Source organism: Bos grunniens, chromosome 7, assembly GCF_055505025.1.
Source record: "Bos grunniens cultivar Pamir isolate PY7600 chromosome 7, Bosgru_T2T1.0, whole genome shotgun sequence".
NCBI lineage: Eukaryota > Metazoa > Chordata > Mammalia > Artiodactyla > Bovidae > Bos > Bos grunniens.
Window position 1 is genome coordinate 110,214,600 of NC_141171.1, and position 26,820 is coordinate 110,241,419.

The 26,820-nt window shown below is 36.8% G+C and overlaps 1 protein-coding gene across 2 annotated transcripts in view; it reads left to right on the plus strand.

Moving 5' to 3' along the window:
* The window catches only part of WDR36 (WD repeat domain 36), a 45,099-nt gene extending 21,904 nt beyond the window's left edge, over positions 1-23,195 (plus strand). For both annotated transcript variants that reach the window (XM_086413407.1, XM_086413408.1), the window contains 11 exons: positions 2,522-2,636; positions 3,126-3,291; positions 3,737-3,845; positions 5,746-5,825; positions 11,244-11,351; positions 12,999-13,096; positions 13,490-13,635; positions 16,347-16,466; positions 16,652-16,733; positions 18,237-18,424; positions 19,403-23,195. In XM_086413407.1, coding sequence (XP_086269533.1) covers positions 2,522-2,636; positions 3,126-3,291; positions 3,737-3,845; positions 5,746-5,825; positions 11,244-11,351; positions 12,999-13,096; positions 13,490-13,635; positions 16,347-16,466; positions 16,652-16,733; positions 18,237-18,424; positions 19,403-19,552 — 1,362 coding nt within the window. In that variant the 3' untranslated portion in view covers positions 19,553-23,195. The remainder of the gene's footprint in view (positions 1-2,521; positions 2,637-3,125; positions 3,292-3,736; positions 3,846-5,745; positions 5,826-11,243; positions 11,352-12,998; positions 13,097-13,489; positions 13,636-16,346; positions 16,467-16,651; positions 16,734-18,236; positions 18,425-19,402) is intronic.
* Positions 23,196-26,820: the final 3,625 nt, after the last annotated feature.

The following is a 26,820-nucleotide window of genomic DNA, read 5'->3' on the forward strand; positions in this document are numbered from 1 at the left end:
TTTTGGTTAAACTTTTCCTAGTATTTTATTCTTTTCAATGCTACTGTAAATAGATTTCTTAATTTCATTTTGGATTGTTTTTGCTAGTGTATGGAAATATAATTACTTTGATCCTATTTTGTACGGGTTTTTTTGGTCAGTGTGTATGCTCTGTTCTCCATAGTACAAAACTCCACTCTTAAACTTTGATTTCTAAGCCATAGAGATTCTATCTTAAACTTCTCAAGTTTACCTGAACAGTTGAGTAGCTATTAAAATAATAGTAGTGTAAATAACAGTTACAGCTAACATTTTTTGTGTGCTTACTTTGTTCCAGGCTCTCTGCCTGGCACATGCTATTTTATCTTATTCTCACAACAGTCCTATGATGTGGAATATTGTTAGCCTCTTTTTATAGATAGTAAAACGGAGGCTGAGGCTTAATATAATGAGTAATATGCCCAAGATTAGTAAAACTAGTACCGAGTGGTAAACTGGGATTTGAACCTCAGACCACTCCTTCTAGAACCTGTATTTTTAACTCTTAGCCTATAGTGATCACCCACAGGACGTTGTGTGTGTGTGTGTACACACAATATATATTCACAGACACAAGCACAGTGATACTTAGCTGGTGCTGCGTCATTTGTCTGGCAGAGTTAGCTGTCTGGAGCAGAGGCAGTAACCAGTATGCAATAAACCAGTGTTTATTAGACAGCCAGTGCACAGAGTACAGTTTTTCACTCACAGGTAACCCTCACCTTATTCATTTTTCCTTTGTTTTGCTGTCTTAAAAAAATAGGTTAGAAGCCATCCTGTTAACAACAATAAAGCCTATTAAAATAAACTCAGGTTCCAAAAAGTACAGCAGTACCCCCATCCATGGTTTCAGTTATTCAACTTCAGTCTGAAAATTCTGAATAGAAAATTCCAGAAGTACACAATGTATAAATTTTAAATTGTATGCCATCTGAATAGCACTGTCCCAGTCTAATATCATCTTTTTATCTAACATGTCCGTGCTGTATACACTGCTTGCCCATTAGTATAGGGAGAAGCCTGTACGTGTAGGACTTGGTGCTGCCCGCCATTAAAGGCATCCACTGAGGGTCTTGTCACGTATTCTCTGGATATGGGGGACTAGGGTATAATAGTGCCTTCAGGACCGTCATTACTTACAGGCTGTGACTGAAGGGTAAAGAATCCGCCTGCCTGATGCAAGAGACGTGAATTCAGTCTCTGGGTCAAGAAGATCCCCTGGAGAAGGAAATGGCAACCCATCCCAGTGTTCTTGCCTGGAGAATCGCATGGACTGAGGAACCTGGTGGACTGCTGTCTGTGGGGTCGCAAAGAGACACGACATAGCGACTAAACAATCTCAGCAATATAGCCTAGTATCTTCATTAGTTCCTAAGAGCATAACTGTACAACGCAGCATAAATTTCTGAGTTATTCAAAATAGGTAAAATTATGTTAGTTTTCTGTTTAGGAAGACAGAATACTTTTTTAAGCTTTTAGTCCATAATTTCTTATATAAAAACATTTTCTAAGAAATACGCTATAATTATCTAGAAAAATATATATAAGTTGAACACAGTTAAATGCGGATGCTATGTAAATATATCTTGACTCAGTGGTGTATCAGTCTTACTGTTTGGAACAGATATCCTGTAGTAAGCATTCTCTTTTGGGTCTTAGAAGTCATCTCTTTCTTTCGGCATAAGCCAGCAGTCTTTGAATGGACTCCCAGGTGGGTGGCATCTGACTAACACACAGTGGTAGGGAAGGCTTTCTCTGGCCGTGACCCCCATGTAGCCAGTCTCATGTGTTTAACAGAAAGAAAAGGCATCTTTTTAGTATAACATTGCTTCTCTAAGTGTTAAATAGGAGTTTGTTTTACAGACACTTGATAAACTGGATGTTTTCCACGTGTTATCTTGTGTGTTCTGTGTGCTCAGTTGTGTCCAGCTCTTTGCGACCCTGTGGACTGAAGCCCACCAGGCTCCCCATCCATGGAGTGTTCCAGGCAAGAAGACTGGAGTGGATTGCCATTTCCTTCTCTAGTTACCTTGTATATTTCCTTCCTTAAAAAAAACGAAGTTGTAATTAAAATACTGGGGACTTTTCCCTTGAACTGAAACTAATATGGTTTCACTTTTGTATCTGCTATAGAAGCAATTACAAAAGTAAAGTAAGGTAGTAAGAAATCAGGCAATGGAATGCTTTGACTTTAGCACTGTTGTGAATAAAATAAAAATCAAATACCAGTTGATATGTCATTTAAATTTCAATGAAGTTAATTTTGGTTATATTTTGCCATCTTGGAAGTATGGATTTCTCGATACTTAGAGAAGGGAGGCAGAATCAAGCAGATATTTTTAATACACCCCAAAATAATTATGTTTAAGAAAATTAATGAAGTAATGCATTTACTATCTTTTTTAAAAAATGAGACAATTGATAAATACTTTGGAAAACGTAAAGTACAAGAAAAATATTAGTTACTTTCTGTGTCTTTTGTGTTAATTTTGTTTTTCCTAAGGCAGTAGATATAACTTCCTGTGGAAACTTTGCTGTGATTGGTCTCTCATCGGGAGCTGTTGATGTGTATAACATGCAGTCTGGTATACACCGGGGGAGTTTCGGCAGGGATCAAGGTATCAGCCTTTTTTTTCTTTTTCTTATTTTTTTAAAAAAGTATTATAGATAGATAAAAGGCTAATAACTGTCACTGGCATTTATTAAATTCTTGAGTTCCAGGCATTTCGCTAAAGTTGCATATGGGTTATCGTCAACCCTATGTGGCAGAACACCTCATTGAAATACTCAAAGAGAATGAAATCATAGTTGTATTAAGGGAAAGTGGCTATTATAGAAATTAAAGTGTTTGGTTCCTTCTCCTTGTATTAAACAGAGTATCTTAACTATTTTTTGAAACCTTCCATGGCATCAACCTGATGGTAGATTTTGTTATTACTCATGTAGTAGAATAATTTTCCCTCTGTTCCTAAAATCCACATTAAAGATTTTAGGGAAGTTGAATAGTGGGAACTTAGATATTCAAATAAAGTAATCACTCTTTGTGTAGTGTTTGGAGAGGCCATTGCAATTCTTATTTCTTTTTTCTTTTAACATATGCTTTAAAGCCCATAAAGGATCTGTTAGAGGTGTTGCAGTGGATGGATTAAACCAGTTGACAATTACAGCTGGTAGTGAAGGAGTACTCAAGTTCTGGAACTTTAAAAACAAAGTTTTAATTCATTCTGTGAGCCTCGATTCATCTCCAAATTTGATGCTGCTACATAGAGACAGGTAAAGTTTTTCTTCTAATGATGATGGATTTTCTTCTTGATGTTTTTAGAAAAAGTTCTTAATTTAAGTAAGGTACAGTAGTCTCTTGAACATCACAAGTTTGGACTGTGCGGGTCCACTTACGCACAGCTTTTTTTCACTAAATACTTCAGGATAGCAGTACATAATCCATTGTTGGTTGAATCCACAGATGCAGAGCCGTGGACGGGGAGGGCCAACTGTAAAATTATATGCAGACTTTTGACTGTAGAGGGTTAGTGCCCTAACCCTCTTGTAAAGTGGTCAGCTGTATATAATTTAACAAAAACCAAACTTTTCATATGAAAGAACATTTTGTTTAACTTACCCCAAAGGTATACTTGATTAACAAAACTTGACTGTGAGATTTTAGTTTCAAGAGGTTGTTTTTGTTCGTTTGTTAAAACTAATGCGTTTGTCTTGCTAGTGGCATTCTGGGACTTGCCTTGGACGACTTCTCCATTAGTGTTTTGGACATAGAAACTAGGAAGATTGTCAGAGAGTTTTCTGGACACCAAGGCCAAATAAATGACATGGTAAAACAGACTTTAGATGTTAAAACAAAACTTGATTAATTTCTATTTCTATTTAGGTTAAAAATGTCCTAATAATTGAAACTGCTATCTTTTAATGGCATTAAACTCATCATATGAGATGTTCAAAGTAAATAATTTGGAGACTGATTTTCAAAGCAGGTTTTTTTTAAGGAAAATTTAGAATGAAAAGAAGTTTTAATATTTCTCAGGAGGATAATGCCATTACATTAAAATATATATCCAAGAGTTCATTTTTTCTCTTTAACTCTAAACAAGGCCAGAATGATTCATTGAAACATAGGTATCATTTTTGACTTAGTATTAAACTAAGCTGAGAGAACTCATTTTTGTTTTCTGCATGCATAATGAATTAATAGTAGGAGACCTGGCATATCTAATACTTGGTTTATTCTAGTTTAGTGTTATTTCTAATGTTTATCTTAATTTCAAAAGAGTTTAATTAGTGAATATGTATTTTATCTTACTGTTATGTTCTTATGGTGGGAAATATGGTAAGAAGTACTCAGTATAAGCAGTGTATGTTGAAGACTTTACATCAGTTGCAGGTATCTTGATTTACTTGAAACAGAAATAAAACAAATTTCTAGCCCTTTAGTGGCACCCCCACAAGCTGTATTCACTTATCAGTTCTCACACCAAAAATCTGAATTTACAATGTGTACCCATTTCCTTAAAAATAGGGGTGAAATGGCCAGGAAATTACTTTGTTCTGTAGATAAGAAATTGGCATAACTACTCATCAGCAGAATTTGTTGTGACAGCAACTATAGCAGTGAGGGTGGGAGTGAAGTAATTTGAATGAAGTTTCATTTTTGAAAACATCTGTCAGAGCCAACTTGTTCTTCCTGTTTCTTTCCTTTTGAGTTATGTGTGGAGTTTCTCCTAGTCAAGAATAAATTACTCCTCTTCAATTAAATCTGTGAGCCTTTATAACATGACTTTAGCTGTCAGAGTCATTTTCCCATTCCTCATTATCTACACTATCCTTCTGTAAATTGAGTTCTCTATACTTTCAGGTTTAAGTTTCCATAGTATCATTGCAGCCCGGTGACCACGTTGGAGTTCACTTATTCCAGTTATCATTTGCTAATATGAATGGTCATAATCCAAAAAGCAATGGTCATAATCCCTGTGGTGTGTTTAGTCTCTTGGATGAACAGTTACTTCAATATGAACTTAAAAGTTTTCCTTTTCCATCTTTCTTCACATTTGACCTGGTTTAACCTCATGGTATTCTTCCATTTCTATCTTGTAGAGAAGATACAACTTCTTTATGGTGTCATGAGTAGTTGATTGTTTACATTTTATTTTGAAAATATTATTGTGGTTTTAAATTATATTTAAAACATCATTAAGGAAGAAAAGATTTTTAGCTGAATCTACAAGAACAACTTCAGTAACTTCTCTACATTAAGAGAATTTGCATTCTTTAAAATCATTTTGGAATAGACTCTTCTTGGAAATGTAGCTTTGTTCAAAGCTTCATTGATACTTTATAAATGAAATTAGGCTAATAAAATATTTCTAATTGAATGTTGTCAGCACAGATTTATGTTAAAAACAGTAGTCAAACATTTGTTAATTGTCTATAAATAGATTACGGAGTAAAAATTATGTACTACTATTCATTTTTAAAAGTTTTATAATTCATGTAAAAGCCTAATCCTTAGCAGTATCCTCAGGGGTATATAAGAAATGGTATTTTCTTTTATATAAGATGAGGTGGTCTACATTTTATGCATCAAACATTTTTTAATGAAGTGTGCATTATCTTTTCATTTCTTACATTCTTTGTTAAATATACAGATACAAATATACATAGACACATCCATACATGTGTACACAGCTATAATATTTATGTTTTTCTTTCAATTTAAAGACTTTCAGCCCTGATGGTCGTTGGTTAATAAGTGCTTCAATGGATTGCTCTATTAGAACTTGGGACCTTCCGTCTGGGTGGTGAGTTGTTAAATCCCTAACCTTAGCAGAAGTTTTCTTAGTCATTGTCTTCACATGTGACTTTTACCTGTTGTTAACAGATTATGTGCTTTTTGACTGTGACTGTATTTGGAGATTTTTCTAACCTGACTTATATTTTATCCTTGAAGTGTGTTTGATCTCAAACTAAGAGATTAGTGCTGAAAGAGATGATAGTGAGGAAATTCCAATCTCTTAGGTTCGCTATTCCTGCAAAATTGAGAAGTAGAAGTGAGTTGCATAAACTCACTTAAGAAAGCTCATCTGGCCTTTTTAATACTCCAGACTAGAGATCATACTTTAGGACTGCAAACTTATTCTGAGCATTTTTTTGTATTTTGTTGTTGTTGTTGATACTGAATTAAGAGGTCAGAACCCTTAACTTTGTGTATATTATATATTTTCTGTCTCTAACATAATTCTTGAAAGAAGACATTTAGATACCTTAACGTAATGGAAATGTGTGTCTTAAGATTTGGATAAAACCCAACAGTGTTAAGAAACCTGTCATAGGTTGAAACTTGCTACTAAATCAGCACTTGAAGAGAAAACATTAATTCTGTTAAATAATTTGATCAGTAGAAACCTACAGAGAGTAATTTGTTGCTAAAAATTATGTAGGAGTACACACAACTTGCAGTCATATCACTCACCAAAGAATTCCTTAGGTGGAGTGTGAAAGGAGTGATGGGAAAGGAACGTACAATGAGGAAAGAGAGAGATGAGAAAGATGAGTGGGAAGGTAGTTCAGTCTTCAGGAATATTGCTCAGTTAAGATCTGTCCAGTTCTGCTCCTCTTGTTTCTCAGGAATTAGATAAGCTCATACCTGAAAGCAGTTTGACCTTTAGAAAGGAAAAACCCTCGTGTCCTTACTTCCCTTCAAGTTTGATTCAGGAATGAGACACAGCCGTCCACAGCCTGTGTACAGGGCTTGGCGTAGACAGCAGAAGTGCCACCGATGGTCCAGCTCTAACAACTGGGCAGCTTTGTCCACAGTGTCTCTCTCTTTTACTTAAAGTCGAGTCAAGCAAAATAAATAATCAGTTGACTGTCCTCCAGCTTCAAAAAGTTCAGTCAAGTTAGTACTTTCTTAATTAAAATAAAATAAAACTTTTTTTTAAGGTACCATTAGGAATTTTGATTAGTCTTTTGCTTCTTGGACTTCTGTTCTTCTGTTTTCTAAAATTAAACATGATTTGAATTGCTTTGTAGTAGGAAAGTTGTATAGGAAATAGAGTTGACACTTTGCCCTTTTCATTTTCCTTTTTAGTGGTTTTAGTTCACATCAGATGAGAGAGGGAGGTTAATGTTGAATAGTACTAAATAGTCAGAACGTTTTTTAAAAATGGTAAGTTTTTTGGGGGTTGGAAAAATTAGGATTCGAAAGTAGCATTCAGAGCCACCAGTCTTTGATTCAGCATAAGGCTTTTTGCTGAATTTCTTATTTTAGTAAAAAGATGAACACATTTAAATCTGACATGTTTTCAACTCTGGTATCTTATTTTTCAGTGAACACAGACAGTTTTAAGTGAATACAGAGAAACTAAGCTGGGGGAACGAAAGAGTGAGAGATGAGTCACATAGGGATTGTTAAAAGATAATAATATCTACACTGATTGGACCAAAGTATGTTTTTAATAAAGACACAAATAACTACCTCTTTGGTTAAGATTTGAAGTGGAGCAAATGAGAAGGCTGAAAAGCAGTCTCCCACAATTGCTGCTGCCCTGTTGCAGTCGACTTTTTCCATGGACTTCTGGGCACTTCGAGGGCTTTTAGTTTTCATCTTGTCTCATATTCTGTTAGAGAGGTACTGGTTTTAGTCCCGTTTCACAAATGAGAAAATGGAGGCTCAGAAGTTAAGTGATTTGCCCGAGGCAGCATAGTTTTGTCAGTGAGATTTTGCTGTAGTTAGCATAAGAGACGGAGAAGGCAATGGCACCCCACTCCAGTACTCTTGCCTGGAAAATCCCATGGGCAGAGGAGCCTGGTAGGCTGCAGTCCATGGGGTTGCTTAGAGTCGGACACGGCTGAGCGACTTCACTTTCACTTTTCACTTTCACGCATTGGAGAAGGAAACGGCAACCCACTCTAGTACTCTTGCCTAGAGAATCCCAGGGACGGGGGAGCCTGGTGGGCTGCTGTCTGTGGGGTCACACAGAGTTGGACACGACTGAAGTGACTTAGCAGCAGCAGCAGCATAAGAGACAGATTTCCCAGCAGTCGTCGTACCAGCCTTGGTTGGGTATGTTCTAAGGATGATTTGGTTTTCTTGATGTAGAAGATACAGTAAGGACCATACAGTTGTAGGTAATCATTGACTTTTTTAATTTCATTTCTTTTCTTAAACATAATTAGTATGACAAGCTTTGGGGATTCCTAGTTTTTTCTTCAGTAAGCAGTTTTATCATTTACATAACATGTTAAATATGTAAAGAATGAATACACTCATTACAAAGGCTACAATGTGAAGCTGTGTATAAGTAGACCTTTGGTGTGGTAATATGCAGATGCAGCCATCTGGGATTAATTGTGTCTATCTAAAACAAAGGCATAGGTACTGAACTGTTCCCTGTAAAGTGGTTTCTTTGTTTTAAGTGTGGAAAATTTTCTTCTGTTTGTAAGGTTCTCAGAGAAGTGAGGTTGAAATTTTTGTCCCAGAAATTATCTGTCATCTGCTACCACCTTTTATTTATGGTTACTTTTAATCTCTTAAGAGTTTAGATTAAACACTTTTCAGGGTGAGAAAAATATAAAATTAAATAGTTTTAATAGAATTTTGCATTTTGTTCTGTCTCATCCACCCAACCCCTGCTTTCTGAGGGGCATTACGTGAGAACAATTGGAATAGAATTTTGTTTTGCATTTCCCACTGAGGCAAAACTATCCATTTGTTCTGTTCTTTGAGGATTCCATCACTTTGGAGATTGAACATCTAGACATTGTCTGCACTGGTTTAGAATATAATCAGAAGTGAGTTAATGTTACCTGTATGCATGGGACTCTGTGCTTAAAAATCTGACCCCTTACAATGAGGATTTTTTTTAACATTTTCTCAAAAAGCTTATAATTTACCTGGAATTTTTCATTTTGTAGGATTAGCAGGTGACAATATGGTAGTTAGGTCTGGGATTAAACCTTTACACTTAGGCTTTATGAGCAACTGTGGCCATGTAAAACATGCTGTGTATGTGGAAAACCACTTCTTTGATTTGATGCTTTTACATAATGGAAGGCCAGTCTACCCACACACAACAGCTGTGGAAACCGTGTTGCACAGTGAATTTGCCAAAATAATTATAGTATCAAGTAAAATAAATTTGCTCAAGCAGTAGATTCCTCTTTAACAGATAGATTCTGAACATGTCAGGTAGTTTCATCCCTCACACACACTTTAGTGAGCAGGTATTAAGACAAAGAGATGGTGAGTTCTAAAATTCCTGAGTTTAGGCTTAGTCATCAGTGTACATTGAGATAGTGGTTCTTCTCTGGGTTGTTTGTATTAAATGAATTAAATAATTTGACAGTCTCTGGTATATAATAAGTGTTTAGCAAATGTCCTTTTCCCCAATTTGTTTGATCCCCCAAGCAGCTGTGTTTATGAGTTTCCAAGGAATGGTTGAACAGAAATCAGACAGATTATTAATCACATTTTTTTCCCATAAGTGAGAATTTAAACATCAGTCATTGTCCTGAGCCCACTTTAGTTTGTTTGTGGTGCTGCTAATTTTAGTCTTGTCCTGCTATTTTGTATTCATTAGTTAAGGTTTGTAATTGTTAATCACTCTGAACAGATTGAGAAAGATTTTGTATGGGTCCTTTAATCATGGCTTCCATGTGACATTTGAGCGGCTCAGAGTGTTTCCGTGAGTCACACTGTAGTCATCTTCTGGGTGTGTGCTCTGTCGGCTGCTGTACCTTTAGTTTCAGTAGTGGTGTTCCTGAGCTTTTGGTGATTAAGTGTGCAGACTTCTTGGTGACAGGTATGTCTCTGTCACTTTCTACCTTGAGCAAGTATGACTGGGCCTCATTTTTCTAACGGGTAGAGTAAGGATGGATCTGCCTCATGGGGTTGTGAGGATTTAATTAGTAGTCACAAGTGCTCAGAATACTTCTGGCATGGAACACTGAAAACAGTGTTAACTCCTGTTATTTTATTTATTGAAATAATGTAATTACCAAAGATTCTGAACTTCAGTCGTTTTGCCGTGCCTTCTCATGGATAATGTAATGGCTTCAGTGAATAAAGTAGTTTTTGAAACAGCTCTTACTAAAACCAGCATACTCCTCTTAAGGTGCACAGAGTACTCGCACTCTCAGCCAGCCTAGGGAGCCTCGTCTGCAACGTGCCCGTGTGTTAGGCCTTTCTGTTTGCTCCTTAAATTCGCCTCATTTCGCTTCCCGCTGCCACTATCCTAGTTCAGATCTTCCCTGCTTGTTAGATGACTGCTGCCATAATCTCACTGTTCTTCCTGTTCAAATATATTCTACATTCTGCTGCCAGATTTTCTTATGAAAGTAGAAATTATACTGCTATCTGCTCAAAAGCCTGTAGTGGCTTTCCATTGATTAAAAGATAAACTCAGATGTTTGGTATTCAAGACCAAACTGCATTCCTCACTGGACACGGTTCCCCTTGCCTTGTCTTCCACATTCCTTCTCCCAGAAGGTGCTTTCTTGACCATCGGCATCTGTTGAAGTCCTGCCCGTCTGTAAGGTTCATGTTCATCGCACACACTGCTCTCTGAGGAGCCTGCTGTGCGTCGTCTTCTGGGGTGCCATCGCCCCCTTTTCCTCCCCAGCTTTTCACAGCCCCTGCTTGCAGCTGTCCGAAGTGTCCGTGTGGACTAGCACCGAGAACTGCTTTACGGTGCTGCTGCATAGACTGAGTTTCCTGCTTGCTGTGTAGCACACGGTCACCTGTTTGAAAAACAGAATTGCCCGAACTTTTTTTCCCCACTGCCATTCTCCCATGGCCATTTTATTACTTTCTTCTGTTGCCTACCCCTTTTGTTATTTTCACTGGCATAACAAATACAGGAGAATGCTGATAAATTATTTTAAATGTGTGATCTTTAGAATTGTTTCCGAACCTACCAAAATGGCATTCCAGAAAAACAGCATTGTCTCCTGTATTCTCCCTGTTATTGAAACTCTCTCTCAAATTAATTGATCTGTTTAGTGTTCTGGGTCTTTCTCATTGAGGAGATTATTTTCCCATCGTAGCTTAGTTGACAAAGCTCTTTGTTAGTGATGACTTTTTGGTGTTGGTGATTTAAAAGTAAAAAGCAAACATTTTCTTCATCTCTTACCTTTGTTCTTTTAGCAAAATGATATTTTGTGAATTGTGTCCTTTTTAGTAGAGTTGAAGGACTGTAACGTCTTGGTTCTTTCTGTAGTCTTATAGACAGCTTCTTGTTGGACTCGGCTCCTCTTAATGTCACTATGTCCCCGACTGGAGACTTTCTGGCCACCTCCCATGTCGACCACCTTGGAGTTTATCTGTGGTAAGTTCTCTCATACAGTTCTTTCTGGGGTAAGAAGAAAAAGGAAGATGATATTGTCAGACAGTCATAGTTGCTAACGTTGCCCTTCAGTTTTTTGGGGTTTTTTAACTTATAAAATGGAAGTGTCACATAGTTCACCTTAAATCTACAGTTAAGTCAACTTCTGCTTGATAATTTAGGTAGCGCACCCCACTCCAGTACTCTTGGCTGGAAAATCCCATAGACGGAGGAGCCTGGTAGGCTGTAGTCCATGGGGTCGCTAAGAGTCGGACACGACTGAGCGACCTCACTTTCACTTTTCACTTTCATGCATTGGAGAAGGAAATGGCAGCCCGCTCCAGTGTTCTTGCCTGGAGAATCCCAGGGATGCTGGAGCCTGATGGGCTGCTGTCTATGGGGTTGCACAGAGTCAGACACGACTGAAGCAACTTAACAGCAGCAGCAGCTCAAGTGTATATTCTAAGCTACACATGTTTGATTTTTATCTGTTAGCCACAGATTTTTATCTGTGACTTTTATTTGCAGAAAGGATAGTAATATAGGGTTTCTCTGTAGCTCAGTTGGTAAAGAATCTCCCCACAGTGCAGGAGACCCTGGTTTAATTCCTGGGCCAGGAAGATCCCCTGGAGAAGGGAAAGGCTACCCACTCCAGTATTCTGGCCTGGAAAATTCCATGGACTGTATAGTTCATGGGGTCGCAAAGAGTTGAACATGTTTGATTTTTATTTGTTACCCTATTTGACTTCTATTTGCAGAAAGGATAAGTGAGTTTAAAATTTAACTCTTATTATTGAGGAAGAGAAAAAAATGAATTCCTTTTCTACTTACAAGGTTTTCTAATTGACTTTTTAGGATGTGAAAATAAATTTAATGTATAATAGAAATAGACTCTTGGTCACCTTAATAAGCAGAATGGAGTATCTCCTGGAATCTTTGAGGCTTGAACAGTCAAGATAAGAGAAGAATGGTGTTGTGGTACCTCAGCAACAGAGTATATAGTACAGCTGTTAATATAACTCAGAACCTGGAATTCCCATTCCAGATTCATTATGTACAGGAAACAATATGATTAGCCCACTTTGGGACAGATATTCACATCTTGATTAGTCAGATGTGGATCAGATTAGTCAGTCAGATCCAAAGTTATGACGCAGGGTCAAGTAGCACTTAAAGGACCATTCTAGAGACAGGGGAACCCAGGACTGTTCAGCACCCCCAAGGATCTGATCCGTGTAATCACCGTCTGACGTAATGCTCTGAGTCCATCTTTCCTTCAGTTGTAATTTCCTTAGATGAAGGTTGCCATTTGTCAAAGCAGTATAAATAAATGGGTGTTACGTTACCTTATAAAAATATTATCCATAAAAATACTATCCACTACTAATCTCTCAAGTACTTTTTTGTGCTACATTAAAAATAAAGACTCTGTTCATAATACTTATAGGCAGCTTTCTTGTGATGACATCTGTGATATGAGTCAAAGCATTTTGAAATTAATACTGTCTATTTTTGAGTTTTTTTTTTTTTACAAGTGATTGGAATTTATAGCCAAATTCAAGATCGTGGAGATTGTTACCAGTAATCGAAGCTTCTCTGAAAATATTTTTAATAAATTTTGTGATATTGCTTATGTTTTTTATGTCTCAGGTCCAATATTTCCCTGTATTCAGTTGTTTCATTACGGCCACTTCCTACAGATTATGTTCCTTCAGTAGTGATGCTTCCTGGTACTTGTCAAACCCAAGGTAATCAAAAACTAGTAAAGTAATTTTTGAAGAGTAATATAATAAACCTAACCTGTAGGATATTGCCACTGAAGGCAGTTTAATGCATTCAATCATAGTATTTTTTTATCTTAATGAAGTATTTTGAATGACTTCATGAATCTTTGTATAAACAAAGACATAATTGATGGAGTATTCATGTAAAACAGTGGAGAAATATTTTGAGTCTGGTGATGGAAATTGTACTTAATATGAGAAAATAAGAAAATGAATAGAGTTTACAAGTTATATTGAGTTATACTGAGTGAACATGTTGTGAAATACTAATGGATTTGAAGTTAATTAAGTTGCTTTTATATGATAAAAATTACATTCAGCATTAATTTGTTATACTTGAAAATTTTTTGTTTTAAGATGTAGAATTATCAGAAGAAACTGTAGAACCAAGTGAGGAAATGATAGAGTATGACTCCCCAGAACAGTTGAATGAGCAGTTGGTAACTCTGTCACTCCTTCCTGAATCCCGGTGGAAAAACCTTCTTAATCTTGATGTTATTAAGGTAATACTGGCGTGCTGCGGTTCATGGGGTCGCAAAGAGTCGGACACGACTGAGCGACTGATCTGATCTAATCTGATAGTACACTTAATATTGGCCCCTGAAGACATATTCCAAAAGTATTTTCTTTAGTAAAGATAGCTTCCCTTTCTTGGAGGTCTTTAGGTGGAGTAGTTAATGCCTAAGATAGTACAGCAGACACCATTTAGCTGAATGCTATTTAATCTAATATTATTACAAGACTTTCTCCATGTATATATATCTACTTTGAGAGCACTCAAGGACCTTCAAATACAGCAGTAGTATAGCCTGCAACTACAGAGCTATTAGAAATTGTTTTAAGCCTAGCCTAATCTCACTTAACTTATGAAATGAGGGGGGGGAAAAGTCATCATAATGTGTGATGTTTCTGTTTCTAGACATCTGGGGACTAGAATACTTTCACTGGTCTTTTTAAAAGTAAACTTCAGTCACTCTTTATCATACCACACCCTGCTCTGTCTGCTACAGGAAGGTTTGCTTTTAGGTTCAGGCACATAAATTAGTGTGAACTAGGTAGTAGGTAGCATCCTGAGATAATAGCAGTGGCAAATAACTTGGCCCTTTGTCCTTGAGGAGTTTACAGTTTTACATGACAAATGGACAGTTATGGCATGAATTAACGTGTTTCAAAGCATGTTGCATGACCCCTATTTGTGAGTATCAAAAGCAACTGAAACATACAGACTAGAAAATTTCAGAGATTATCTTCTGAGAATTAGGGTGTTTTGTTTTATGAAACTCAACTTGGTTAGATATATACATACAGTTAGGCATCCTTGGTAGCTCAGCTGATAATGAAGCTCCCTGCAATCTGGTTCGATTCCTGGGTTGGGAAGATCCCCTGGATGAGAGATAGGCTACCCACTTGAGTAATTATGGTCTTCCCTGGTGGTTCAGATGGTAAAGAATCCGCCTGCAATGCGGGAGACCTGGGTTCAATCCCTAGGTTGGGAAGATCCCCTGGGGGAGGGCATGGCAGCCCACTTGGGTATTCTTGCCTGGAGAATCTCATGGACAGAGGAGCCTGGCAGGCTACAGTCCATATGGTCGCAGAGTTGGACACGACTGAGAGACTAAGCACAGCACTGAGCATACATACAGTCACTAGAGTTTATGTGTGTACTAAGTCACATTATGGGCTGGCATAAAAAAAGTGTAAGGAACACTGACAGATAGCTATGACGTGCCATCCTAACTATTTTTGTAGCTAGTAAATTGGCACCAGAAAAGACATACATGTCTCGGCTAAGAAAAGAGAGTTTTCACATGTTCATTTGACTCAAAATTTGAAAGTGCTCCTTTTTATTGCTCACCTTTTGAAAGATTGGGCTTCAGTATAAAGGTATGTTGTTTAGGTACATAGTTATATTGTCTAATCTATCAACTGTAAAGGAAGTAGTTTATGGAATGGCTTTAAAAGCAATACATTCAAAAGAACAAGTAGGTGAGTGTGAGGGACCAATTAGAATAATGCCCAATTAATTGAGCTACATTTGGTGGGCACTCTTCTTGCTAAGATGCAGTTTGTTCTGCATAAAAATATAGAGAAATGTGAATGAATGCTCTTTATAACACCTCCAATATTAATTTCCTTCTGAATGAAAGAAATTAGAATTTTTATTTTTGTCCTGTGGTTAACTTTTATACTCACCGTTTCCTTTATGAAATTAGGTAATTTCCAGAACCCTGTGGAACTTCTCCAAAGCCTTTTGTTTTTATTTACAACTCAGTGACTGCCTTCTAACTCAAGAACAGTCAGTTAGGAAGGGTAACTGACTCTTACTACATTACTACAGTTTCCCTATCACAAAGAAGGCTGTGCTTACATTGCTATGGGCTGTACTTTGTTCGACTTTGTTTTATGCTGTGGCTCCAAGAGGCCACAAATATCCCTGACTTTCTTTCAAAAAGCAAATCTCCCCTCAGTTCCTAAAGAATGGAAGAGGAGTAGTGTAAGGTAAAATTGTGAGACTTCTTAAGAGTCCATCAAATTCTCTTGAGATAGTGATATGTAACAATGTCACCAAAATTGAATTCTGTCAGTGGGAATTCCAGTGGAATTTTTGTGATAGAATTTTGCTGACACTTGAAATAGTTTATGAAGGAACGATAGTATTCTATTGCTTTTTAAAAACACAAAGTACTAAGGAAAAATAAAAATTCCAATAAAATAGAAGAATTAGGGGAATGCTTCACACATACACACAAAATTTACTAAATTACTTTTAATGGTAGAGACTGCCTCTGGCTCCAGATTTCTTTTGAAGAAGAGAAATTTGAAAAACTGTTGAGCATTTATGTAAATTTTGCTTTCTAGCCCATCTTGTATTTCAGTGTAAAAGAAGTTCAAAATTGCTTGTTACTTCTTCACCTAAATATTCACGTTTCAGGAAAATGAGCTATTTTTGCCTCAGAGCTTCTCCTGAACCCTATCATTTTCCTTTTGCCTTATCAGCAAGAGTACTAGAGGTTTGCACTGCGAAGCCCAATTTAAGGATATCTGTGGTATATTGGTTGTTTGGGATTTCATTTCAGTATCCTAATCTAAATTTAATTCTTTTCATTTTTTTTACTTTTGGGGATTTTTAAAAATTAAGTGGGAATTAACTGTTAGAAACTGTTGGCAAGATAATTACTAGTCTTTTTTTCCTTTTCTCATTTTTCTTAATTAGAAAAAGAATAAACCAAAGGAACCACCCAAAGTACCCAAATCAGCACCATTTTTTATTCCAACTATTCCTGGTCTTGTACCCAGATATGCTGCACCTGAACAGAATAATGATCCTCAGCAGGTGAGAGCCCAGTTAGAGGAGCATCTGGGCACACGGGGCGTGCATGGTATGCTGTACATTTGTAGTTTTAACCAAGACCCAGTTTTACAGATACAGAGTAAATTAATGCTAGCTTTTAATTATAAACTACAAATTTTTTGTTATAATTGTGGTTTTTGAATAATGTGTATTTGTTTTTGTTTAAGTCTAAAGTGGTAAATCTTGGAATTTTGGCTCAAAAATCAGATTTCTGCTTGAAACTTGAGGAAGGACTGGTAAATAATAAATGTAAGTTAAATTATAAAATATTTTACCATTTATATTTATAATTTATAATATTTATAAATATTTATAATTTTTATAATATTTATAAAATTATTCAGCTTACTATGTTACTTTATATGACGAGAATTGAGTGAAATATTAGCAGATTTCTCAGTAGTTGAAAGTAAAAGCCAAAAGGATTGAAATCTTGGTTTTAATCTGAAGTAATTTTTGCTTTGTTTACAGTAGATGAGTGATGCTACACTCAGGTGTTAAGATGATAATCTTTTGAGAACCTCTCTTTCTTTCTGTATGGAAAATTGGAATTTTTTTCTTTTTTGCTCTTCTTTTTATTTACAAGTGCGATTTGCAGTGTAGTTTGCAATAGACTTTTGTTTTAGGTAATTTCGGACATTACCAAATTATCACACAAAAAGACTTTTTTAAAAAATTGAGTGTCGTAAATTTTGAAAGCTACAATCTATAGCTAATAATGATCATGAGAGCTGTAAGCAATTAACAGAATTACAGTCATTCTCCCGTTTGACTTACCCTCTTGTCTTCTGACCCAGTTGTTTTGTGTTTTCATGCCAGTATCACTCCATTGGCAAAAGTCAAAGAATGGTACTTGTACTGATAGCTAAAGAGTAGCAGGATTATAAAAGGAGTAACTTGTTACATTTATGGGGGAGCAAAGAGGAGAGGCACTATTATTTAATATCTACTGAAAAACAAAATGTATTAGACTCTTGTCAGTGGTATTGTTCTTTTGCAAAAACCTAAAAGCATAGTCATTGCCATTGTAATATCAAATGCTTGTATAAGTGTATAGACTATGTTTTTGAGAAGGCAGTGGCACCCCACTCCAGTACCCTTGCCTGGAAAATCCCATGGATGGAGGAGTCTGTGGGGTCGCTCAGAGTCGGACACGACTGAGCGACTTCACTTTCACTTTTCACTTTCATGCATTGGAGAAGGAAATGGCAACCCACTCCAGTGTTCTTGCCTGGAGAATGCCAGGGACGGGGGAGCCTGGTGGGCTGCCGTCTCTGGGGTCGCACAGAGTCGGACACAACTGAAGTGACTTAGCAGCAGCAGAGTATGTTTTCATGGGATGTATATGAAGCAAGAGTGCTTACTTCTAGGGAAAAGTAGATTTGCAGTGAATAAGGTGGAGTCTTTCCCCACATATATTTCTGTAGTATTAATGTTTGTTAATGGTCAAGTGATACTTTTATAACTTTTATAAACAATACAAAAATAAATTCCCTCACCTCATCTTATTCTCACTAGCAAATACTATTAATAACTTGGTGTATACTTCTGTAGCCTTCTTATATTGAATTTGTTCTGACTGATTTATAAGCATGTTAAAATGTCTGGTGCTAAATGTGAATTAGATTTTTAACAACCTTAATAGAAAGAAATTGCTAAAAATGCAAATTTAAATATTTGTTGAGTTTGAAATGAAAACTAGTTTCTTAAATGATTGTTGGTAATAACTGGATTCTTATTAAAACAATGTAGATGAAGCTGCTGTTAACCTTCTGAAAGAATTAGGCCCGTCAGGAATTGAAACAGAGCTTCGAAGTTTGTCTCCTGATTGTGGTGGTTCAGTAGGCATTATGAAGAGCTTCTTGAAGATGATTGGGACAATGTTGGACAGAAAGCGGGATTTTGAGTTAGCCCAGGCATACCTCGCCCTGTTTCTGAAGGTAAGTCTAAGATGTGAGACAGCACTTCACAGCTTGCCCTCCTCCACAGTAGCGTTGTCTGACAGAAATGTCTGCAGAGATGGAAACATTCTGTATCCATACTTCACTGCATCTGGCTACTGAGCACCTGAATCGTGGCTGATGTGACTAAGAACCTGAGTTTCTCATTTTATAGAAATTTAATTAATTTCAACAGCTTTCTGTGCCTAGTGACTACCATACTGGATAGCTGGATGGGGCAGCAGCTTGTAAATGTTCTTTGTTGACTTCTGTTTTTTAGCTCAGCACAATTTTGACTCAACCCCCTGACTTCTATATCATCCATAGACATAATTAACCTATTAGCGTTTTTATTTAGTTACATTTTGGCAGGTTTTTTTTTTAATGATCATGAAAAAAGTAAGGTTTACTTCTGTCCTGGTTGAAGGAGTTTCAAACGATTTGACAGTAACAGAGTTGCTTTTATGACGAATATAATGGAGAACTCATTTTTATCTCACTGCTATAACATATTGAAGGAGGTAGATGATGCTGATTTTCAGTAATAGTAGATAGATTATTTATCTCATAAATATCTAAAACAGTTTTCACTTGACTTAATTATTTGAAATTATTTAAAAAGTAAATTTATAGATGGTAGTGTGTAGGATAAAAAATTAGAAATGCTGCAGATTGTTCCTGTATTTTTTCCAAAATTTACCACAGTTGTAAATTTAGAACTAGGACTTTGTTTCTTCATGTGTATCGGGACTCTCCTTAAACAGAGGAGAGTCATTACTTCAGTTTTACTGAGAGAGTGACAGAACCATGAAGACTCATAATAGAGGAGAGGGAGATGTGAGATTGTAATAAACCAGCCTTTAAGAAAAAAAATCAAGAGTAGTGTCTTCTGAGGTTCCTTGTAAAACAGTTAAATCCAGCATAAACAAAATTTTACTTTTCTTAAATTAAATGTTCAGCTATCATTTTTCTTTTCAGTTGCACCTGAAAATGCTTCCTTCAGAGCCAGTACTTCTGGAAGAAATGACAAAGTTGTCGTCACAGTTGGAAGAAAACTGGATCCATTTACAGTTACTCTTTAATCAAAGCCTGTGTGTTTTAAATTATATTAAAAGTGCTTTGTTATAAAAATAAAGTTAGGTAGCTAAATCAAAGACTTTTCTATTAAAGAGGTTGAATTTAACTCATACCCTTGTTTTCCAAGTTTCAGTGTGAAAGGAAAATAAATGCCAGCACTACTGACTAGTCAGTCACTGTGACTCCACTTTACATGCTGAATACTTTTCTTGAAATAAAATTATACCTATCTTTTGTTTTAAAGATGTAAAGAGCCTTCTCAAATGATCCATTTTCTGAGTTTCTTCATCAGTTACTTGGATATGACTTCTTTTGAATTGTCATCACCAAGCTTGTGTTTTTTGAATGTTTGTAACATACTGAGGTATGCTGGGTCTCTCATGTAAAGTATTACCAAGTTAAACTGAAGTTAAAAGTGATATATGTTTAAAAAGTGCCTTCATGTTATGAGGTAAAAAGACATGTGTCTTTCCTTGGTGGCCTTTGATGAAAACATAGTTATAACACTGACCTAGTCCTCTCTCCATTGTACCCTCTCTCCATTGTACTACACTGTACATTGTAGAATGTCCTCTCTCCGTTGTACATTCTAAAGGAACTTATTTTTTTTAATATGAGAGGTGCTTTCACAAGGCAACTTGCTATAGGAGGCAGTTGAACAGATACCTGGAATGGGTGAGGGAAATTCCAAATTCCATTGAAGATAGCCTTCAAAGGTCTTTCTTCCCCACTGATGACCTTTTTATTTGGAAAGAAACTGCTGACTACATTTTTGTTTTGTTTTGTTTTGTTTTGTTTTCTGACTACATTTTTGTATCATAACCATTGTGAAACCAGGCAGCTCTGGCACTTTTCCCTTTTTTCATCATTGTTGTTTCTGTGGTTCAAGACTTCAGCAATAAGTGAATTAATAAAGTTCAAATTTTTTATAGTCGAAAGTAGTGTTATTCATAAAATTCAGCTGGTTGTATCTGAATGCCAGTGCCATTCTAATTAGGATATAGTTTTACAGAATAATCTCCAAAGGAATAGTCTTCACAAGAAGCTGATCAATGATAACTTTAATTATCAAAGTTTTTTGTTTAATGGTGAAGTGTTTTTGTTAAAGGTAGAATTATTAATAGTAAACTGCTAAAGAAATAAGCCAGTATTGTTTTGTACTTTGTTCTTTTAGAAATGTATATAAACTTAATAAAGCCATTGACTTAAATGTTAGTAATGACTTAAGCTCTAACTTTAAAAACTGTATTTCCCCTTGCCCCAAATACTATATTATAAAGATATGGCAAAATTTCAGTGTACAGTTATGTACAGTGTGAAGATTGTACAGCTCTCCTGCACTGCAGGGGGATTCTTTATTGTCTAAGCTACCAGGGAAACCCAAGAAAACTGGAGTGGGTAGCCTATCCCTCCTCCAGGGGATCTTCCTGACCCAGGGATTGAACTGGGGTTTCCTGCATTGCAGGCAGACTCTTTACCAGCTGAGCTACCAGGGAAGCCCTAATTATCACTTAAGTTCTAACTTTAAAAACTGTTTCCCCTTGCCCCAAATACTATATCTAAAGATACGGCAAATTTCAGTATACAGTTCTGTACAATGTGAACATTGTAAATATCTAAAACAATAAGAGTGCTAAACTGAAATTGTATTACTGTGACAAATCTGGAACTTTTTTTTCAAATGAAAATACAGGAGTTCAGTATATTATTGGAGATAGCTTTAGATAGTATTAAAGCATCATTTTGGCAGGTAACCTTCCAGAATTTTTCCTGTATGTTCACCATCAAAGGAAAATTTTTTGTGTATATTTTTTCTTAAAATGTTATCAGTTTGTGCATGCTGCTTTTTCTTTACCTTTTAAATTGCAAATGTAGTATATGACTGCATTTAAAACATCAGTCTATTTTTGATTAACAATCCCAATACCTTCCCTAGAAGTAACAATTGTTAACTTTCCATTTAGTCACTTCCATGTTTTCTGTGAATGTATATATATGTAATTGCTACAAGAAATGTATAGCTTCAGTTTTTACATAGATATATGTATATCATTCTGCAACTTTTCTCCGTGGTCTCTTTGAATATAATCTCACCTAATCTGACCTGTTGATTTTTGTATAGTGTTCTACAACCTACTTAGCCTATAATGGACACTAGGGTAGTTTACTGCTTTTTTTTTCAAACAGTGCTAAAAGAGTATCATCCTGTATGATTGTATGGGCATAAGGATTTATTGTATGCTTAAGCTTTGACTTGCTGAGCCAGAGTTAGGCAGTTTTAAAGAGATACTTCATTGCTTAAATTTTTTTAATTTATAGGTGAAAAATTGTCATTTTTATTGTTCATGTTTAGGAAAAACCTTTACTAGTAGGTAAAGGTAAAGATGGACATCTTTTCATATATTTGCTTTAGACATGTGAATTGCCTTTTGCCAACACTGCTCATTTTTCTGTGAATGATTTGTCTTTTTATCTCATGAATTAGTTAGGAGTTTTTCATGTAGTTTGGATATAGATATTAGTCTTTTACATCTGTTTCAGTGTTTTCTCCCAGTTGGTCGCTTGTCTTTAGTTTTACTTTTGGTATCTTTTTTAAACAGATGTTTTATATTTATATATAGTTAAATTGATAAATATTTTTAGGACTTTTATTTCAAAATATAGATAGAGCATGTTCTGTATTTTTTTCTAAGTTAATTATGTATGCATCTCGATCTCCATTTGGAATTAATTTCTGTGAAGAGTGCAAGGTACAAAGCTACTTTTATTCAAAAGTCCAAAAACTATTTGTTGAAATCCATTCTTCCTGATTTGGGGTGGTGTTTTATTATGTGTTAAATTCTCTAAGGCATTTAGTTTTCCTAATAAATAATGAATTGTTTACAGTTTTCTGGTATGTTTTCAGAAATGGTTGGAGTGATGCATTCCTAATGTTTTTCAGAAATTTCTTGGCTGTTAGTGAGCATTTTTGAGGTTTTGATTTTAGTTAGAGTACATTCATAGTACTGATTTGAAGAGAATTACAGTTGACTCTTAAGCAGGAGGTTAGGGGTGCCACCTTTCATGCAGTCAAATCTGAGTATAATTTATAGTTGGCTCTCCATACTTGTGCTTCCTCCATATCCATGGTTCTGCATCTGTACTATATGATCTGAATTCAGCTAACTGCAGACTATACATACCTGAAAAAAAAAGTATAAATGGACCACACAGTTCAAACCTGTGTTGTGCTATTCAAGGGTCAACCCTGCAATAGTATTTCTCTACTGTTTCTCTACTGTTTCAGGGTTGGCCCTTAAAAAACTCAGGTTTGAACTGTGTGGTCCACTTATTCTTGGGCTTTTGTTGTGGCTCAACTGGTAAAGAATCTGCCTGCAATGTGGGAGATCTGGGTTAGATCCCTGGGTTCGGAAGATCTCCTGGAGAAGGGAAAGGCTACCTACTCCAGTATTCTGACCTGGAGAATTATGTGGACTATATAGTCCATGGGGTCACAAAGAGTCGGACACGACTGAGCGACTTTCACTTTTCACTTGAAAACAATCTGTATTTTCATTAAACCAGAAGTGGTATTCTCTTCATTTAATAAGATTTCGTTATGTAATTGTACATTTTTTGACAGATTTAATTCTGGGGATTTTATTTTCATTGCTGTAGTGAAATATGTCTTTTTCAAATAAAGTTTATAATTGATTATTGCTGTCCTGGTAAAAGCAATTTGCTTTTTATACAGTGATCTTTTCTGACACTGAAAAACTCTTAAAAGTTTGTCAGTTTAGATTTAGGAAATCCAAGAGAATCCCATCTTCTGCAATTGATGAGCCTTTGTTCTTTTATCCAGTATTCATATTTCAGGGCTTGCCAGGTGGTAAAGTGATGAAGAATTTGCTTGCCAATGCAGGAGATGCAAGAAACATGGGTTCCATCCCTGTGTCAGGAAGATCCCCTGGTGTAGCAAATGGTAACCTGCTCCAGTATTCTTGCCTGGAAAATTCCACAGGTAGAGGAGCCTGGTGGGCTACAGTCCGTGGGATCACAAAGAGTGCAACATGACTGAGCACACACAAACATTCATATTTCACTGTTGAGGTCCTTTAATGGACCGGAACCTGGTGGTCGGGAGTTGACTGATAAGAAAGTAAAAGGGAGAGAAAGAGGCTGATATTCCTTGGTTTATGCAGAAAGCCAATGAAGCCCCTGCATGGGGCTTGCTCTGTTCACAAAGGCCTCAGGCACCCTCTTGATGAGGTAAAGGCTCAGAGTGCCTTCTCAAGAGGGTCTTAGAAGCCTGGGCAGGAAAGTGAACTCAGAGAGCCTCTGTACTCCAGGGAAGCAGCCTGAAAAAGGGAGAGAGAGAGAGAGAAAAAGACACGGGGACCAGAGCTCTGATGGAGCAAAGGTGTTTTAATCAACATGGTGTGGGCATATATACTGTCTTACAAGGTAGCACTCAGCAAAGATAAAGATTAAAATTCCAGACTTAACAAAACATAGGCGATCCATATTAGAGTTGTAAACAATCACTTTTACCTTGTTGTTCACAAGAAGGAAGAGGGTACTTACCACTGTATAAAAAAACTAATGAAGGAAATGCCTGGATTCCTCAGCCCCCTGGAGAGGCTTGCCTCTCCTCTTAATTCCTGAGTATTCAGGAATTAATAAGGAACAGAATTCCTGACAGATCCAAAAGAGCACACAGGAAGCCTCCTATTAAATGCTTCCTGACATTTCACATAGTTGTTTTTAGTTAGAATTGCTGTAGCAATCCAGCACAGAATGTTGGATACTAGCAGTGTTTAGAGATTTTTGTGTTTGTGTAGTTATTGACAAGTGGAAATGCTTTTAGTGTTCCACCATTAAGGATAATGTATGCTCTGAATTTCTGGTAGATAGCCTTGGTTAAGTTCTGCTACTTAAGAATATTTAGAGGTAAATATTATATGATTATACAGTAGAAATGACAGATAGATTCAAGGGATTAGATATGATACAGTGCCTGAAGAACTATGGACAGAGGTTCGTGACATTGTACCCAAGGCAGTGATCAAGACCATCCCCAAGCAAAAGAAATGCAAAAAGGCAAAATGGTTGTCTGAGGAGGCCGTACAAATAGCTGAGAAGAGAAGCTGAAGGCAAAGGAGAAAAGGAAAGATAAACCCACAAGGAGAGATAAGAAAGCCTTCTTCAGTGATCAATGCAAAGAAATAGTGGAAAATAATAGAATGGGAAAGACTAGATATCTCTTTAAGAAAATTAGAGATACAAAGGGAATATTTCATGCAAAGATCAGCTCAATAAAGGACAGAAATGGTAGGGACCTAACAGAAGCAGAAAATACTAAGAAGAGGTGACAAGAATACACAGAACTGTACAAAAAAGATCAAGACCCAGATAATCATGATGGTGTGCTCACTCACCTAGAGCCAGACATCCTGGAATGTGAAGTCAAGTGGGCCTGAGGAAGCATCACTACGAACAAAGCTAGTGGAGGTGATGGAATTCCAGTTGAGCTATTCAAATCGTAAAAGACGATGCTGTGAAAGTGCTGCACTCAATATTCTAGCAAATTTGGAAAACTCAGCAGTGGCCACAGGACTGGAAAAGGTCAGTTTTCATTCCAATCCCAAAGAAAGGCAATGCCAAAGAATGCTCAAACTACCACACAATTGCTCTCATGTCAAACGCTAGCAAAGTAATGCTCAAAATTGTCCAAGCCAAGCTTCAACAGTATGTGAACTGAGAACTTTCAGATGTTCAAGCTGGCTTTAGAAACAGCAGAGGAACCAGAGATTGAAAAGCCAACATCAGTTGGATCATAGAAAAAGGAAGAGAAACATCTCCTTTTTTGACTTCTGTTCCAAAGCCTTTGTGTGGACCACAACAAAGTGTGGAAAATTCTTCAAGAGATGGAAATACCAGACCATCGTACCTGCTTCATGAGAAATCTGTAGTCAGGTCAAGAAGCAACTGTTAGATTTGGACATGGAACAGCAGACTGGTTCCAAATTGGGAAAGGAGTACATCAAGGCTGTACATTGTCATCCTGCTTATTTAACTTATATGCAGAGTACATCATGAGAAATGCTGGGCTGGAGGAAGCACAAGCTGGAAGCAAGGTTGCCAGGAGAAATATCAATAACCTCAGATAAGCAAATAGCACCACCCTTATAGCAGAAAGCGAAGAGGAACTAAAGAGCTTCTTGAGGGTGAAAGAAGAGAGTGAAAAGGCTTGCCTAAAACTCAACATTCAAAAAACTAAGATCATGGCATCTGGTCCCATCACTTTATGACAAATAGATGGGGAAACAGTGGAAACAGCGACAGATTTTTTCTTGGGCTCCAAAATCACTGCAGATGGTGACTGCAGCCATGAAATTATAAGACACTTGTCCCTTGGAAGAAAAGTTATGCCAACCTAGACAGCATATTCAAAAGCAGAGACATTACTTTGCCAACAAAGGTCCATCTAGTCAAGGCTATGGTTTTTCCAGGAGTCATGTATGGATGTGAGAGTTGGACTATAAAGAAAGCTGAGCACAGAAGAATTGATGCTTTTGAACTGTGGTGTTGGAGAAGACTCTTGAGAGTCCCTTGGACTGCAAGGAGATCCAACCAGTCCATTCTGAAGGAGATCAGCCCTGGGATTTCTTTGGAAGGAATGATGCTAAAGCTGAAACTCCAGTACTTTGGCCACCTCATGCGAAGAGTTCAGATCTTCGTTTTCTGAATGTTGAGCTTTAAGCCAACTTTTTCACTCTCCACTTTCACTTTCATCAAGAGGCTTTTTAGTTCCTCTTCACTTTCTGCCATAAGGGTGGTGTCATCTGCATATCTGAGGTTATTGATATTTCTCCCGGCAATCTTGATTCCAGCTTGTGTTTTCTTCCAGTCCAGCATTTCTCATGAGGTACTCTGCATAGAAGTTAAATAAGCAGGGTGACAATATACAGCCTTGACATACTCCTTTTCCTATTTGGAAACAGTCTGTTGTTCCATGTCCAGTTCTAACTGTTGCTTCCTGACCTGCATATAGATTTCTCAAAAGGCAGATCAGGTGGTCTGGTATTCCCATCTCTTTCAGAATTTTCCACAGTTGATTGTGATCCACACAGTCAAAGGCTTTGGCATAGTCAATAAAGCAGAAATAGATGTTTTTCTGGAACTCTCTTGCTTTTTCAATGATCCAGCGGATGTTGGCAATTTGATCTCTGGTTCCTCTGCCTTTTCTAAAACCAGCTTGAACCTCAGGAAGTTCATGGTTCACATATTGCTGAAGCCTGGCTTGGAGAATTTTGAGCATGACTTTACTAGCGTGTGAG